Source organism: Pseudonaja textilis, chromosome 1, assembly GCF_049901715.1.
Source record: "Pseudonaja textilis isolate UNSWEBS1 chromosome 1, rPseTex1.2, whole genome shotgun sequence".
Classification (NCBI taxonomy): Eukaryota; Metazoa; Chordata; class Lepidosauria; order Squamata; family Elapidae; genus Pseudonaja; species Pseudonaja textilis.
Window position 1 is genome coordinate 190157523 of NC_141990.1, and position 16807 is coordinate 190174329.

The 16807-nt window shown below is 36.4% G+C and overlaps 1 protein-coding gene across 2 annotated transcripts in view; it reads right to left on the bottom strand.

Annotated features, from left to right (window-relative positions):
- Window positions 1–7970: 7970 nt before the first annotated feature.
- XIRP2 (xin actin binding repeat containing 2) overlaps window positions 7971–16807 on the bottom strand; it is a 224027-nt gene continuing 215190 nt past the window's right edge. For both annotated transcript variants that reach the window (XM_087920011.1, XM_026697110.2), the window contains 2 exons: window positions 16061–16194; window positions 7971–10854 (listed from right to left, as the gene is read on the bottom strand). In XM_087920011.1, coding sequence (XP_087776137.1) covers window positions 16100–16194 — 95 coding nt within the window. In that variant the 3' untranslated portion in view covers window positions 7971–10854; window positions 16061–16099. The remainder of the gene's footprint in view (window positions 10855–16060; window positions 16195–16807) is intronic.

Here is a 16807-nt window from a genome sequence, read left to right on the forward strand (position 1 = left end):
ACACTCACCTAATCCATAGTGCTGGATTGGGTGTTCCAGATTGGGTGTTCTCCACATGTTACTTCCAGAATTCCTAGCCAGAATTCTTAAAATCCAAGTGGATCCAGCTCACACCCTACAGATTCTCTCATTCCTAACATGTCTGTTCATTGTACTGCTTTGGTCTGACTTCCACATCTCCTTAGGGGTTGTTTTAACATATCCTAGCATATCCTCATTTGTATCGGATTCTCACTTTATCCAAATCTTTTCAAGAGAGAGAAGTGACAATCTCATCCCCCCTCACCCAGCCTGCTATTGAATATTTCCAAGGTCATTACAGGACGAATGATTCTTTCCCAATCTCTTGGCTGCAAATTTTTATGCTAAGAACTCCGCATAGCCCTTGTTGGTTCTATTTTATTTTAGCATTCATTTTCTCTCAGTCACTCGTCTTCACTGAAATTGATGGGGATTTAGGCAAGTGATCCATGTGCTTCATTTCGTGTATGGATGAGCTGCCTCATTTTTATGTCCTTCAGGAGAGATTTACAGTACAGCTTAAAGTTTTAGATTATTGTGGAACAGGAAAAAATGTACGGAAAAAGCTTTTCTATGAATTCTTTGGACTTGTAATCATGTGTGCCACAGATTTTATGTTTGAAAGTCACAGTTCCTGCCAATCATTGTGCTGCAAGATAGAATAATGCTATATACAATGATTCTGAGGTAAAAGATGCAACTCTACCCCACTATAAGAAGTAGGGACATATAAACAATCATCATAAATCATATTGGTGATAAGGATTGTTTATTATTGATATATTTAAAATATTCATATAGCTGAACTGCTGAAGAAACATCCAGTGCTTTAGAAGTTATGTGTTCAGGGATAAGGGACTTCAAGTGGAGAAAAAGCAAATCTTTAGAAATGTACTTTTTCACACAGTTTATCAAAGAATCAGACTCCTAGGCCAAGTGATTGTAGTAAGAAGATTAGTTGCTGATTCCTAATAGGTCTCCTGGACCAACTCTCATAATCCACAGTCAACATACTCAATAGCTGCCCTAGCCAAAGAACACATATTTGAGTAATATGCATTATGCTGTTGCTGTAAAAATGGATGGATAATTACTGGGAACCCACCAACTGATCAGACAGAGACTGTCTCATCTTATAGGTAGCCTGTCCCAGAGCTACCAGAGATCCTGAAGCAACAAAAAAACAAACCAAAAAAATCTTTCATTGCCATGCTATAATAAAGAAACTGCATAATGTAAACAAATAAATACAAACTGTTAAGGCTCCTCTGCACATGTTCATTTTGTGGGACATTAGCAAAAAAATAAACATCTGATTGATACGAAGGCAACCTAGTTGCAAAGACTCCATTCTGCTGTTGCATTAAAAAGCTTTTTGAAGATGGAAGAGTGAAAGGATGGTATGTCAGACACTTTCTGCAACAGGTTTAATCCTGATCACATATTTCTGCAATGCCTAGAGATACCACAGGGCGAAGGAAGAGAGATGTTTTAAATAATTCCTACAGGTAAGTAACAGGAATAGATTTTTTGAAGTACTGGAAATATGAAGCATGGTACCTAAGTAGGAGAAGGTGGTCCAATGGGCTATAATGAAGTAGCAATTTCTCAAAAAGGGTAGAAGCGGGGGAATGAGACAAGAGGCAGCCCAGCCTGGAGCTGGATAGGAGACAAAGGGAGAAAGTCAGATTAGTTAACTCCCTAGAATTTTCCAGAGAGTATCTGTTGGAGCGAGAGTAGTAAAGGTTCAGTCCGGAAAGATTCTGTCTATCAGGGGAAAGCAAATAAAGAACTAGGCTTTGGCTGGATTATTTTTATGTCACTCTTCTGCTGGGTCTGACAGCAATCTTGCCAGAGTCAAGGCCATCACTAGCAGACACAGAAAAAGATCAGACACAGATATTTGGAACACAATGATACGATGTATAAATATATCATCCTGACTGAAATATTGTTAGTTAAATCTGAATAAAATACCAGCCACTTACGCAGGATTTAAATTTAGGATAGACTACTGTGTACCTATTTAGAGAGACCCTTGTTAACCATTCCCCCCCAAAAAAAAAAGAGAAGAGGTTAATCAGGTAGAAAAATGCAGTAGGAAAAAAGTCCAGGAGGCACACAATTTATCTCTTTAAACAGAAACAAAGAGAAAGAGACTTCATGTATATACTGCATTCAGAAACAGATTTGATACTTTAAATGAAATGCAACTTCCTAGGACTGTTCTCAGAAAATACGATCCATCTGTATTTCCCTACAAATAGGCTATATGCGGACATGTTATTTGAACAATTTTCAGGAGCATCAAAGATGAATTGTTACAAGCCCTGAACAATTCAAATCCTATTTCTGAGACATATCACATTTGCAACATTTGATGGGTGACGTGGGAGCTTCTCCAGCTTCACCTTTGAAGGAGTCACACAAATTGGGCTACTTCTGTGATGTTCATTAGCATTGCTGTTTCAGAGAACATTCTTTACCATCGTTCTGGCCAACACCTATTTTACATCTTAGCCCAGGAGTGGAGAATAGAAGGCTTTTCGGACACAGATCTCCCAACAATTCCAACCTAATGAGTAATATTTAGGGATGGTAGGAGAATCAGAATCAGTCATATCCACATCCTATCTAATGTAGTCAAATGCAGTGTACAATATGCTACCTACCGTTTTCAGTCTCCTCCCACTTTGAATTTTCTTTGCCTTTGAAATAAGAAAGGACATATATAAGAACTGGAAAGAGAATAAATAGATCCTTGAGGTAGCATAGGTAAGAATAGTGCAGAACTATACAGATTATGTCAGAAAAGCTACAGTTTAGAAGTAACTGAGGTTGGCAGAGAAAGCTGACAAAAAGGGTTCTTTTTTATTTTTGTTCAAAACAAAAACAGTGGGGAAAAATCAATATACCATCAGATCAGTAAAGACTCAAAATGCTAACAGATAAGAAAGAAAAGGCAGAGCAACTCCATTTCTTTTTTTGGTCCAGACCCATATACCCTTAAGAGTATATGGGTTCCACCAAAAAATTCTACTAGAACATTGTGAAAAGCAAAATGAAAGGGCAGGAGTTGAATAAGCCATTGGTCAGAGAAGGCCTATTTACCTTATTTTTAAATAATTAATGGATGGTGGATTGGATATTTAAGTGTTCTCTTTAAAAGACATTCCAAAGGACTAGTCAAATGCCCTATGATTAGAGGAGAATAAATATTAACTCAATTTTCTAGAAAGAAGAAAAGGGGGACACAACAGCCAGTTTTATAGGAGTATCTGGGAAGATTCTAGAACAGATCATAAAGAGATCGATCTATAACCATTAATTACAAGAAATCATTGGGGATTTGTCAAGAACATCTTGACAGAGTAACCCTCTGCATCCCTCTTTCTCTCTGCCATTTTAACTTCCTTAGTAAATCATGGGAATTCTGTAAATGTATTTTTCTTTCAACAAAGTATTTGTCAAAGTATCCCACAACATTCTAAATTGCATGTTAGTTAAACATGGGCTGAATGGCCTGATATTTAAGCTGATGACTGATTTAAAAAACAGAGGGGAAGAAGATGGATTGAGATAATTCTTAGTATAACTCTAAGTCCTTTACTTTTCAATATTCAATAGATGATATGGTATAAGTCATTTGTTGAGATAGTCAGCTATAGAAATCAAATAAACAATAAACAAATAAGATTTTTTAAATATAAACATTCAGGGTGAAAGAAAGGTGGGAAAGCTAAACTTTAGACGATAGAAATAAAATTAAAAACCATCTTGCTAGAATAGCAGGTTGAAAATAACAAAATGAAATTTAACAGCAAACTGTAAAATACTTTATCAATAAAAATCAAATGCATGAATATTGGAGGAGAGATACATGCATCGGTATTACAGTCTATACAACATACTATGCCTGTAATAAAAAAAGGTAAATGCATTTCTATATTGAATCAAGAAATCTATAATGTTCACATCGCTGGAGTAACATTTCTATTTTATTCTGCATTGGTCAAGTGCTCTTATCAAGGATGTCACATTTTAAGAATGAATCAGACCAGAATAAGTTCAAGGAAAAGCAATGAGGATGTGGATAGAGGTTTTTGAAGCTACTGTAAGTCCTATGATCTGAGATTTAAGGAGATGGGATGTTTAGCCTTGAGAATACGGAGAGGGGAAATATGACAGCACTCTTCAACTGAAGTACAGAATAAACATTACATAGTGGAAGGCAAAAAACAATAACAACCGGTTCCTCATTGTTCCAAAGAGGAGAATACAGAATCATGGAACTGACTTACTAAACTAAGAATCTGATTAAGTAAAAGAAAGAAAAGTTATGTTTTTACAATGGAAACAATTGCCCAGAGAGTTAGAATAGAATAGAATAGAATAGAATAGAATAGAATAGAATAGAATAGAATAGAATAACAGAGTTGGAAGGGACCTTGGAGGTCTTCTAGTCCAACCCCCTGCCTAGGCAGGAAACCCTACATCACTTCAGACAAATGATTTTCCAATCTCTTCTTAAAAACTTCCAGTGCTGGAGAATTTGCAGCTTCTGGAGGCAAGTTGTTCCACTGATTAATTGTTCTAACTGTCAGGAAATTTCTCCTTAATTCTGAGTTGCTTCTCTCCTTGATTAGTTTCCACCCATTGCTTCTTGTCCTGCCCTCAGGTACTTTGGAGAATAGCTCGACTCCTTCTTCTTTGTGGCAGCCTCTGAGATACTGGAACACTGCTATCATGTCTCCCTAGTCCTTCTTTTCATTAGACTAGACATAGCCAGTTCTTGCAACCGTTCTTCATATGTTTTATCCCCCAGTCCCCTAATCATCTTTGTTGCTCTTATCTGCACTCTTTCTAGAGTGTCAACATCTTTTTTAACATTGTGGAGACTAAAACTGGATGCAGCATTCCAAGTGTGGCCTTGCCAAGGCATTATAAAGTGGCGATCTTGATTCTATCCCTCTGTTTATGCAGCCTAGAACTATGTTGGCTTTTTTGGCAGCTGCTGCACTCTGCTGGCTCATCTTTAAATGATTGTCCACTAGGACTCCAAGATCCCTCACAGTTACTACTATTGAGTTGATAGACTGAATGTCTTCAAATAGATGGTCACCTCTCAGGGACACCTTAATTTGGATCCCTATACTGAGCAGGGGGTTGAAATGGCTGTTTTATAAATTTGGACACATGTGAAGACATAGTTCTGAGTGGTGCAGTGGCCTAGAGGTGGAGCTCTCACCTCACAATCAGGAGGCTGTGAGTTCGATCCTATGTAGAGGCAAATATTTCTCTCTCTGGGCACACTGAGAATATATCTGCTGAATATAACTCCACATTGGTGACAGGAAGGGCATCTGGGCAGTAAACACTCAGTTCCATTCAGTTGCCCAGACTCCACCTGCAAGGCATTATGGGGTCATTAAAAGGAGATAGGTGGATGGATTTATGTCCAGTAGCTATGGCTACATCATGAGAACACCAGATTGGGGACAGATCATCATGAGCATTTTTATGTGGTCACTCAGAGTCAACACCAACTTGACTATACATAATTAATGTTATGATTCCATCAGTGTATATAATAACTGTAAATTCTTATCTGAATCCATTTAAACAGAGATGTCTCTCATTTATGATTCGGATTATTCAAGCTTTAAATGTATGTGCAAAAAAACCCCATGTGCTGGTTCATTTTTAGAATATCATGAGTGTATAGCCCCAAATAGGTTGCTGCTTACTCTGTAGTTTTTCCTGCTTTCACCTGAATGCCTCTGAAGTCAGAGCAGACCTCTTTCAATTGGATAAATGAACAGGCAAATAATTATTTTCTAGTCTGCATGGAACAAAGTAAATTGGAAATATATAAACAAGAATTAACACCTATCAAATGAATTATGAAATAACAAAGACCATCATCAGTGGTCAAGCATTAGTGGACTGGATATCAGATGTAGTATGTATGGTAGATTTCTATAGCAAAGAGTGCTTGGCATAAGAAACAATTTCTCTTGAAGGACACAATATTGTAGGAAAAGAAGAGGCTGATTGGGAAGGCAGGGTTAAATGTGTCATCAGTTTAGAGTCATTGCAGTGTCAGAAAAGACCAAAGTCCAGCCCAGTCCCCCATGAATTCTGTTGACCCTTATCTATTGCTAACTTAGCTTCTGCTATTAGTTGATTAGATTCTTGTATTAGAGGTAGCAATAATAAACTCTTCTGTATTCTGAACTCAACAAATGCTCCTTGTTATTTGCACCTGACATTAAAGAAAAATTGAATGTAATAAATCATTCTAATAAAGATAAATAAGGAATTTAGAAAGATGGTGGCATTGTCTGTGAACAAATTTGAAAACCTTCTGTGTTCTCAATTTGCCTTCCCTCTTGCTCCCTACCTACTTGCAAGATTGGAGGACAAAGTAAAAAAATGGTCATTACATTATTTTAGTTATGTCTATTTATTTATTTATGAAATTTATATTGTCATCCATCTCACCAAAGGTCACATTAGTGTAGCCTGAGCTAATAACTCATGGCTCTGGAGTTTACTACGAAAATAAATATGGCAAATGACCTAGCATTCTGCTTCACAATTTATTTGAGGAATAGAAAGTCATGGCTCGAATATATCTGTTCTTCCTATATCTGTTCCAAGCAAGACAGAGGTCTAAGAGGGATACTTCTGATGCTTTATGCTTACAACTGAGCTCTATTTTACTCGTGGCTCCTGGATTGATCTGGCAAATGCGGTTGCTTAGATTCTATGGAATGAAGCAGCGTGAAAGTCCAAATAAATTAATCAATGAATACGGTATACGTTTCAGTTGGTGTTTGGAAACAGGGGAAGGAGACTAAAATTCTTCAACCTCTCTAACATCTAGTGAGCATGATCTCTGTCTTTCTAAATGCATAAGTGCAGCCCAATTCTTGGACATAAATGTAATCAAAGTTTTTACATTTTTTTGCCTTTCCCATAAGCAGGGTGTGATGCTAGATAGCAGTAGCACTTAAGACTTATATACCACTTCACGGTGCTTTACAGTCCTCTCTAAGTGGTTTACAGATTCAACCTATTGCCCCCAGCAATCTGGGTCCTCATTTTACCACTGTAGAAGGATGGAAGGCTGAGTCAAGCTTGAGCTTGGTGGGATTCGATCTGCCAAATTGCAGGCAGCTGGCAGTTAGCAGAAGCAGACTGCAGTACTGCATTCTAACCAATGCGCCACCATGGCTCCTATATGCTAGAATATGGAGGTTACTCAGTGAAAATGAATGAAAAAACAGCAAACAAATGCTTGGGAAAATAAAATGCTATTTCACATTATTCACCCTAAAGGCCTGTGAAAATAAAATGCCATTTCACATTATTTAGGGTTAAGATATGATGTTTAATTTCCACATTAATGAGGGTCACAGCTTTATGCAGCTTGACAAGTTAGTGTATTTAAACATTTTCATGAAAAATGATGATGATTATTTATTGGGAACACTGAAGAATATAACTAACTGGAATCTCAGTGCACCAAGGTAATTTTCCAGTGAATAGTAGATTTAAAAGGGCAGCTTAGAAAGTAATACTGTGGGAAAAAGCTCATCATTGTGTCTGTATCTTGGCTATGTAAGGGAGGCATTGGGCCACTTAATATCAATTATTAGTGTACTAGAGTATCATTCTTCAACATCACATGTCCTTAAGTCCTCCTTATGACTTCTTGTTGGCAAAATTGCAAACAAGATGTTGAACAGTTTATTTTTGAACCAAAATAATGCAACAATAAGAAAAGAATCATTTTTAAAATCAGATTTCATTGTATGGTCAGTATTCATTTTTGAAATATTTATTGCCAATTAATTCTTGTATTCTAAAAGAATTCAAATAATTTGCTATACAGTAAGCAGTTTTCAAGTGCAATGGGTTTAAAAATAAATTCTGAAACAGCATTTTGTAAAGTGCTTTTTATTCAGTTTTGTCAATTGCCTAATGAAGTATTCTCATGCAAGCTCAGCTAACCTAGGAAAACCATTTTCTTCAGTACATAAGGACAAGCGTCAATATTGCTAATGTGACTAAGTACACACAGATTCCAAAACTGAGCTTGGTTTGTTTTCCAAGCAAGTTGGAATAATTTGGTAAATTAACATTAGTTCCTCTGCTCACCATTTCTGTTAATATTTTCCTTGTTCTCCCTTCTGCCTTTTGACTTTATTGCTGAACAAAGTCCAGTAAAATTTAAGTGAGTTCATTTCCTATTGGATTCAGTGGAAGATAATCGGCTTAATTTTCTTTCATTAAAGGAAAAGAGAGTTCATTTCCTATATTTCGGGGAGCAAAGTCCATTAAATTTAATGGGACATTTCTCAGTAGACATGAAGAGAATTGAACTGTTAATATGTAGTCCCATGCACCCCCCCCGGGTGTATTCAGCAATGCATGTTTCAATTTGGGTTGGATTCTGCTCCTTCTTGTTGGTTTACAAGAAATAAAATGTGCGTGTTACATGGCCTGAAAGCTATCAAGGCAAATCTACCCTAGGAAAACAAAAAAGAAAGAGCATAACTCACAAATGGTGAGGGAACTATAGTGCATTTTGACCATTTAGTTCTATCATGTTCTTGTTTTTCAATATTTCTTGGAAAAGAATGGTGTAACGCTTATAAGCTAGAAAACCCCAAATATACTTACTATATCATGAAACAACAACTTTGTTACAGTAAAACAGTAGGTGAAAAAATAATTTTAGAAATATTTGTCTTATTCTTAGAGCACACCAGGTGCATAATCTCTAAATTCATTACAGCAGTTAAAAGCATAACACTGAAATAGTGCAGTAGTAAGAGAATCTTACAGCTTGTTTTCAAAATATTCATTATTTAGTTACAATTCTAAGTGATGACTTCCACATGTCAACGAAAATGTAAATAAAGATTTCATTTACACTACGTTATCTTTAAAAAGTTACTTTTCATTTTACTCCCTCAATGGTGCCTTGCATATGAAGTAATTCTTAATAAGTATAAAGAAAAATAGAAGTACGGGCATGTAACTTCCAAACATATGAAATGAACCCTGATATACATGGATTCCAATGTATTTTAAGCAAATTAAAGTTCACCTGTGTTTTCTGGTACAAATGTAGATAATTATTTCTTTTAAAATTCTGATAGGTAACTGGATTTTTAAACAATATCCATTCCACAAAATTAGAGATACATAAGTTTTTAACCAATTCTTCAAAGAAAATTACAGATTTGCTTTGGTCAGTCCAAGTGTACATATTAATGATCGTCATTCTGACAGCTTTTCCTTATCTGCTCATGTTTACTTGGTTGATCTATCCTGGTTTGTTCTTTTTGAGATGACAAAACAACTCTATCGTTTAAGCTCAGCAAATCTAAATATCTGCTTTCATCTTTCTGCAATGTTTCCTTTCCTTCATCCTGACAAATGGTAATGTGGTAATCCATGAAGTCTTCAGAACATGGACCATGAACATTTTCAGTTGGTGCTGTAGAGCGAAATAGACCAATTCTGTCATTCCCTGGTAAAAGCCCTGTTGCCACTTGATCACATGAAGCAGCACCTAATGTTTTGACATATTTCATTGATTCCTTACTGCCTGGTAATTTACCTTCAAAAGGAAATTCTGCAACATTCATTCCCTTTAAAATTACTTTGTGGTTAATGCGCTGTTTTTCACAATGGACATTTTTATTTTTCTGCCGAATAAGACTATCTGAGGTAATGAAATTCTCTCCTTTGATGCTTTCTTCAACATCTGTGAGATTGAAAACCTCTGTGGAATAGCTGACTTCAGAGTCAGTTAGGCAGAGCACTTCTGAATTTACATCACATCTTTTGAGTCTTTCAAATGTAGATTTGGAGGCAGACCTATTTCCCTGACCCACTTCCGTAAATGGACCCTCCTCAAACGATGTTCCCTGACTACAGAATTTGTGATGCAGAAAAGTAGTTTGAAAGCCATTATTATCATTGTTATTGTTGTTATTATTGTTCATAGTACTGTTTTGACTACTCTGCCATTCAGCATCATTATCATCATCAGTGTTGGTAACTGGTATAACTTCGGTGACATTAGCTTCATTATTTTTTCCATCTTTCCCTTTGTTAGCAATTTGCACGACCACCTTATCGTATTCCTTTGCATTCCTTTCACTTGCTTTTCCCTTTTCTGAATCATCTGCTCTCCTTTGTACAATTTCATTCTCATCATTGCATGTCTTTGCTGTAATAATATTAGTAGGATCCTCTTCCCTAGGCACAGGAATGGGAGAGGAATGGTTGTCTGAATGTAAGTCAACATTTTCATTTTTCTTTTGTCTGTTTGTCTCCCAAAGATGGCTATTACCGTTTGCGAGCTGTGGTTGGCTTGTATCACCCACAGAAAGATTTGTATTAATTCTGTCAATCTCATATTGAGAAATTTCAGGAGGCCATTTTGGTTTATTTACTGTAACCACATCAATTGAGAGTGAATTTTTCGGAGTTTCTGTAGAAGGAGGCCACGTAATGTTTAATTTGCCCTTCCCTGTATTCTGTTTTAAATTATCATTCATAGTTTCACAATGGACTTGTGGATTGCCAGGATACAACATATGGACAGTTGTTTTATTCACCTTTGATATGGATTTATGAACTTCTTTAGTAGGAGCACAACTATTCGGGCCTTTCTGAGTTTTGGAAATCCATAATTCTTTATGTTGCTTGTGTCCGAAGCCTTCATCGTAATTTCCTTTGGATTTGAAAAGTTGCTTAAAATGTGGTTTGCAATAAATTTTACCATGCAGAGAAGCATAATTTCCTAAGCTGTCAAATAAAAGAAAAATATTTTATTGTATTTTTCAATCATAAACAGTTTAAGAAAGTTTTAGCTGTAATTAATTGCAATGTTAATACCCATAAATGTAATTCATTCTCTCTCTCTCCCTCCCTCCCTATCTTTCCCCCTCCCTCCCTCCCCCCCTCCATATTATGCCAATAAATTAAATAATATTAAGTCATACTCTGGATTTAAGCCATAATGAATATTTATGGGATTGCTCAGAATATGATTTAATCTAACTCCAAATTGTTCACTTTTAAGATTGGGCTTGAAATGCTTAATTTCACTCTTTGTGAAATAAGTAGCACAGAATAGATCAAAGAAGTCTTTTTCTTAGTGCACTTTAAAGCAAAATATTTTGAAAGTTAGTTATACATTTGATAGTGTTTGAGGATCATTTCTGTGTAGCCCCCTGATTTTAATAGAATCGCTACATCCTCAACATTTTCCATTCATTGCTGGAATTAAAAAAAAAGTTCCAACAGACAAGAATATTTGTAGTTCAGGGCTGAACTGTGGGGTCTTTGGTGCCCTCTGAGTTGGTGGTTTTCTTGCAGATGTTTCATTACCCAACTAGGTAACAACAGCGGGTTGTGAACAAATCAGTGTGAGGTTTGTTCTTATTTTTAATACCAAGGGCTTGCCCTGCTAGTCTTAGTGGGAGTTCCTTGACTAGGCTGTTTACTGTTGGCCTGTATTTGTAGCTCCTTGAGTGGGTATCGTTTACTTCTTGATTGTTGGTCTAGTGTTAATCGGAGTGTTAATCTCTGCTCAACTTTTGAGACAATCATCTGCAATAACCTTCAGTCAGAAGACACAATAAAAACTCCTTAATTTCACAGCACATGGACATCAACCATTGTGTCAACTGGGAAACTGAGCATTCTAGACCAAGTCAAGTGCAAAAACACCAGAGAATTCCTGGAGGCCTGGCACTCAGACAAATCAGCCATCAACAGGCACACAGAGATAAACAACATCTATATACCATTCAAAGGAAAATCAACTAACCCTACCAAAGCAGACAAACAAGGTAACAGTAAATAATAGCCTGATAAGGAAGCACCAAGAACACCTCCATCAATACTGATAGGGCAGGTCCCTAGTATATAAAAAATAAGAGCAAAATCCATTCCCTTCAAGCACTGATGATGTTACCTAGTTTGATAATGAACATCTGCAAAAAAAACCATCAATCTCAGAGAGCATAAAAAGAAGTTCATATGTCCATTTGATGTGTGAAAAGAGAAGCTTTTTGTACTTTCTTTGTTAATATTTGTCTGTTAAATGCCTTCAGTAATCCTTACTGAAACATCATTTTTTGGTTTAAAAACAACAGGGGATAAATTGATATTCTCCATCTCTACCAAAAATTGCTTTTTCATTTTTTTTCTACATCCAGCAAAGTAATCTGAGGGATATGAAATGCTCCCATATTTTTATTTTAGAATAGCTATCTTTGAACTTCTCAATGTTTGTGGAGTAGCTAGCCAGTGAAAATCTGACTTTTTTTAGAACCTTAGAATTATTCTATTGTCTTCCAAAATTGACTTTGACATTTAAAGTAGATTACTGAGTATGGGATCCAAGTGTGATACATCACTATTGGTTCACTATTGGTGCCATTATTATAGTCTTTTTAAAATTGATACTTTAATTGGAATTGATCTTATTCTTTTATATGGCATCACTAGGTAAAAGGAATGGGAGAATAACAAAATGCATTGCAGGATGGTGTGGAGAAAATAGACAGCAAGATTTTGGGGTATGTTCACCATCTATTTTATTTTTTTATATACATATATGTAAGATAAAATAATATAAATAATAATAACAATAATTGAAAAAGACATCCTTACTTGGAACAGCATCTTGCAATGATACCTTTAACAATATCAAATGACGTTTGTCTAGCCCAGATTCTTGGGCAGGACTTGATAGGTGGATAAAAAGGCTAAATCTCTCTAAATATCTGACTTACTGTGCAACCAACTATCATAATAATGGAAAGCATATGTCTTGCAGATGCTTGGCTGCAACTTTACAATGCAAGTACCAGTCAGGGTTTACACTGTGATATTTTGTCATTTTCATGCCATTGCAGTTTGTACCAAATGTATTATATGTACCTAGGTAAAATCTTTAGTGAAAATTAAACTCTTTTAAAAACAGTTTCCTGGTTTCTGCCATTATAAGCTAATGTTATTTCTTCTTTTGTTCAAAAAAATACTGAATTATGGCAAAAAATACATTTTAGCTATTAAAAAAAGGTTGCCAAGATCATTGTGGCACAATATTGTCTAAATTTTAAAGGCGCTTTAGTGTAAAGTAAAGCATATTTTAAAACTTTTATCTAGTTCACAAATGAGGCGAATGTGGTACATTTGTTTTTGCTTACGGTGGCTTATTATATTAAAAAAAGAAAGCTATTATTTTTTTTCAATTTACAATGTTCTAAAATATCCAGTTTTGAAATGATATGTGAGTTGGCTGACACCATATATTGTTTCAGCTATATTAACCTATATCTTACTTAATGTTAGGCCAAAACCCATAGCTTACCAACTGCAGTGGTTGAATCTATGCATCAGACCAAGATAAAACTAAATCACACTGTGGCTAGGTATGAGATGTAGATCCACTCCCAATGTATTCAGAATTGCCCTCTCCCAGCTAGATGCTTGTAATGCTCATTAATATGATAATAATACAAATTCCTTTCATATGCTTAGATGGAAAAAAAGGATATTCATCAAATTAGCCATAGCCCCTTGAAGCCCTAGTCTTCATCAGCATTGTTCAAATATTATTCTCTTCCAAATACCCATTGTTGTTTATTTACAACTGTATACATACTGCCTATCAGGAATTATGAAATAAACTCATATCTATAGTGATATACTCCCTTGATTGTGGATACTAATATAATGTTTAGAGGTGTGTGTGTGTGTATATATATATATATATATATATATATATATATATATATATATATATATATATATATATATATATATGTTTTCTGAGGTTCTCATGGTATTTGTATGTGGATCTTTGGTTGTTCGGGTTTTCTCCGCGTAAGATTAAGTATCTAGGCAACGTTCGATGAAGTCTCATTCATCATCTTCAGGCTTCTGTCTCCGGCTCTGTGCTTCTCAGAGTAATGTGAGATTGCAGCTGCTTCCTCCTTTAACTGCCAGTGGGGGTGGGACTTGATTGGGTGGGGGCTTGGCTGTGTTCTGATTGGGTGGGGTGTGTTCTCATTGGTGGGGTTTGGCTGTGTTCTGATTGGTTGGGGGTTAGCCGTGTTCTGATTGGTTGGAGGCGTGTTCTGTTCAGGTGGGGGCTTAGTTGGGAAATCAAAAAAGAAGAAACGACCTCTTCCCTGGTCCAACACCTCAAAGCCACAGGACATGAAATTGATTTTAAAAATACCAGAACTATCGCCAAAACCGAACACTTCAACAGCAGAATAATCAGAGAAGCCATAGAGATAGAAAAACGCCCACACAGCATGAACAAACGAGATGACACCTCCCGCCTTCCAGCCATTTGGAAACCCGCCTCATGAACAGACGAGTACCTAACATGAAGAAGGACACCAGACCCACACCCATGAGAGCCACACAAGATGCCACCACCACACTTCCATATAGAAAACAGACTCCCACCCATTCAGAAAATGAGACACGACCATGGACCAGAAGCTGCACTGCAGCTGCATCACTACCCACTTCAAACCCCTCTGAGCCATACATGAAGCAAACCAACACCCACTATGAAGATGCAGCAGGACCACGTACTAGAAGCCAAACAGCAAGATCACAACTCACCAGCTCAAATCCCCAGCAACTAAGACTAACCTGAGCACAACCAAGCCCCCACCTGAACAGAACACGCCTCCAACCAATCAGAACACGGCTAACCCCCAACCAATCAGAACACAGCCAAACCCCCACCAATGAGAACACACCCCACCCAATCAGAACACAGCCAAGCCCCCACCCAATCAAGTCCCACCCCCACTGGCAGTTAAAAGGAGGAAGCAGCTGCAATCTCACATTACTCTGAGAAGCACAGAGCCGGAGACAGAAGCCTGAAGATGATGAATGAGACTTCATCAAACGTTGCCTAGATACTTCGAATCTTACGCGGAGAAAACCCGAACAACCAAAGATCCACATATATATATACATATACATATACATATACATATACATATACATATACATATACATATATATATATATATATATATATATATATATATATATTCTGAGGTTCTCGGGGTATTTGTATGTGGATCTTTGGTTGTTAGTTTTCTCACGTAAGATTGAAGTATCTAGGCAACGTTTCGATGAAGTCTCATTCATCATCTTCAGGCTCGTGCCTAGATACTTCGAATCTTACGCGGAGAAAACCCGAACAACCAAAGATCCATATATATATATATATATTGGTTACATTAGCAGGGAGTAATTGAAGGAGGTGTCCATCAGAGAACACTACTCCTTTCCTCCAATTGATATATTGATATACGCCTACGTTTATTTATTTATTTATATTTTTGTCATGTTTATGCAGTGTATATTGGAAGTGACAACCCTTTGAGAGCTGTATTTTATTTTAATGTATGCCGATTAGGGTACCTTCGAAGTGACAATAAAGTTATTCTAAGTTCTAAGTTTTAAGTTCATTTCTCTCTTTTCTTTTTTTCTAATGCAATGTTTTCTGTAAGCTTTGTGTAGAATTTCTTTTATTATTTAATCTCAGTATTTTAAAAATTCTTAAAAAGCAGGGTATGTGTGGCACCTACTTCTTCTGATTCTGTAAACAGCATAAAGTCATTTCCAAGGGAGAAATCACTTCAATAATTCTTTCCACTTAGACTCTTGTTGTTACGATTTATATAGTGGCTTTCATCTACTTTGTAATATGAAGAACCCTTTCCCCCTTTAGATAGAGAGATGCCCAGATAAAACAGAAGTGATCCAACACTGTCATTCTGACGATAAGAGTTCAGTGGCACTACTGTTGATTTATTTTCAACATTTCAATATCATTCATTCACTCACTCACTCACTCACTCACTCACTCACTCATTCATTCATTCATTCATTGAACTGAACGTCCAATCAAGCTTTGACAATATATGGATGTTAAACATTTTGATTGCTCCCTTCATCTTACCTTAATTTAGTACTGCAATGGTGGCACCGAAAACATGATTTATGGAAAACCTGCTTGTCTGCAACTAGGCACTCCATTGGATAAACTCTCTTTTGACAAAGTAGGCATGTTTCCTTTCCCTGAAGTTGCACTTTCTAGAAATAAATGAGATGATGTCAGTGCTATGTATTGTTATATTTCTTTTCTTCAGGCTATGCACCAAAAAATTGCAATATCATTAGGAAACCTGAGAACCTTCACTCTCCAATAAGTAACCCTTAAGCTTCCCTGGGAGTCAGATGAAATAAATTCTTTGTTTCGACTAATGCCAGACTTTTTATATTTATTTGAAGATGCTTTAATATTTTCAAAAAAGTGATGGGTAAAAGAGGATGCATGAATGACTCGTGCTTTCTTTCTTTCTATTTTTACATTTCCATTGCAGTGAAGGAAAACATGTGCTTCTGCCATGGGTTGCAAAATTCTGCATCCAGGGCTTGTGACACTTTCTCATTGGAAGTGCATCCTCTCCGTCCATCTATTCACAGTAGAAACACTTCTATTTTGTTGCAAGTTTGATTATGTACAGGAATTACCCAAAGCATTTTTTAAAGGATTGAATGATCCATAGTGTTGATCAATAATACAGATTTCTTACAATGAAATATTCACTTTGGAGAACAAGACTAGTCTTCCATGGACTGTGTTCATGACAATAGCGCTCTTAATCTTTTGTGTGGGTAATGCAATTTCTATCCTGTAATTATC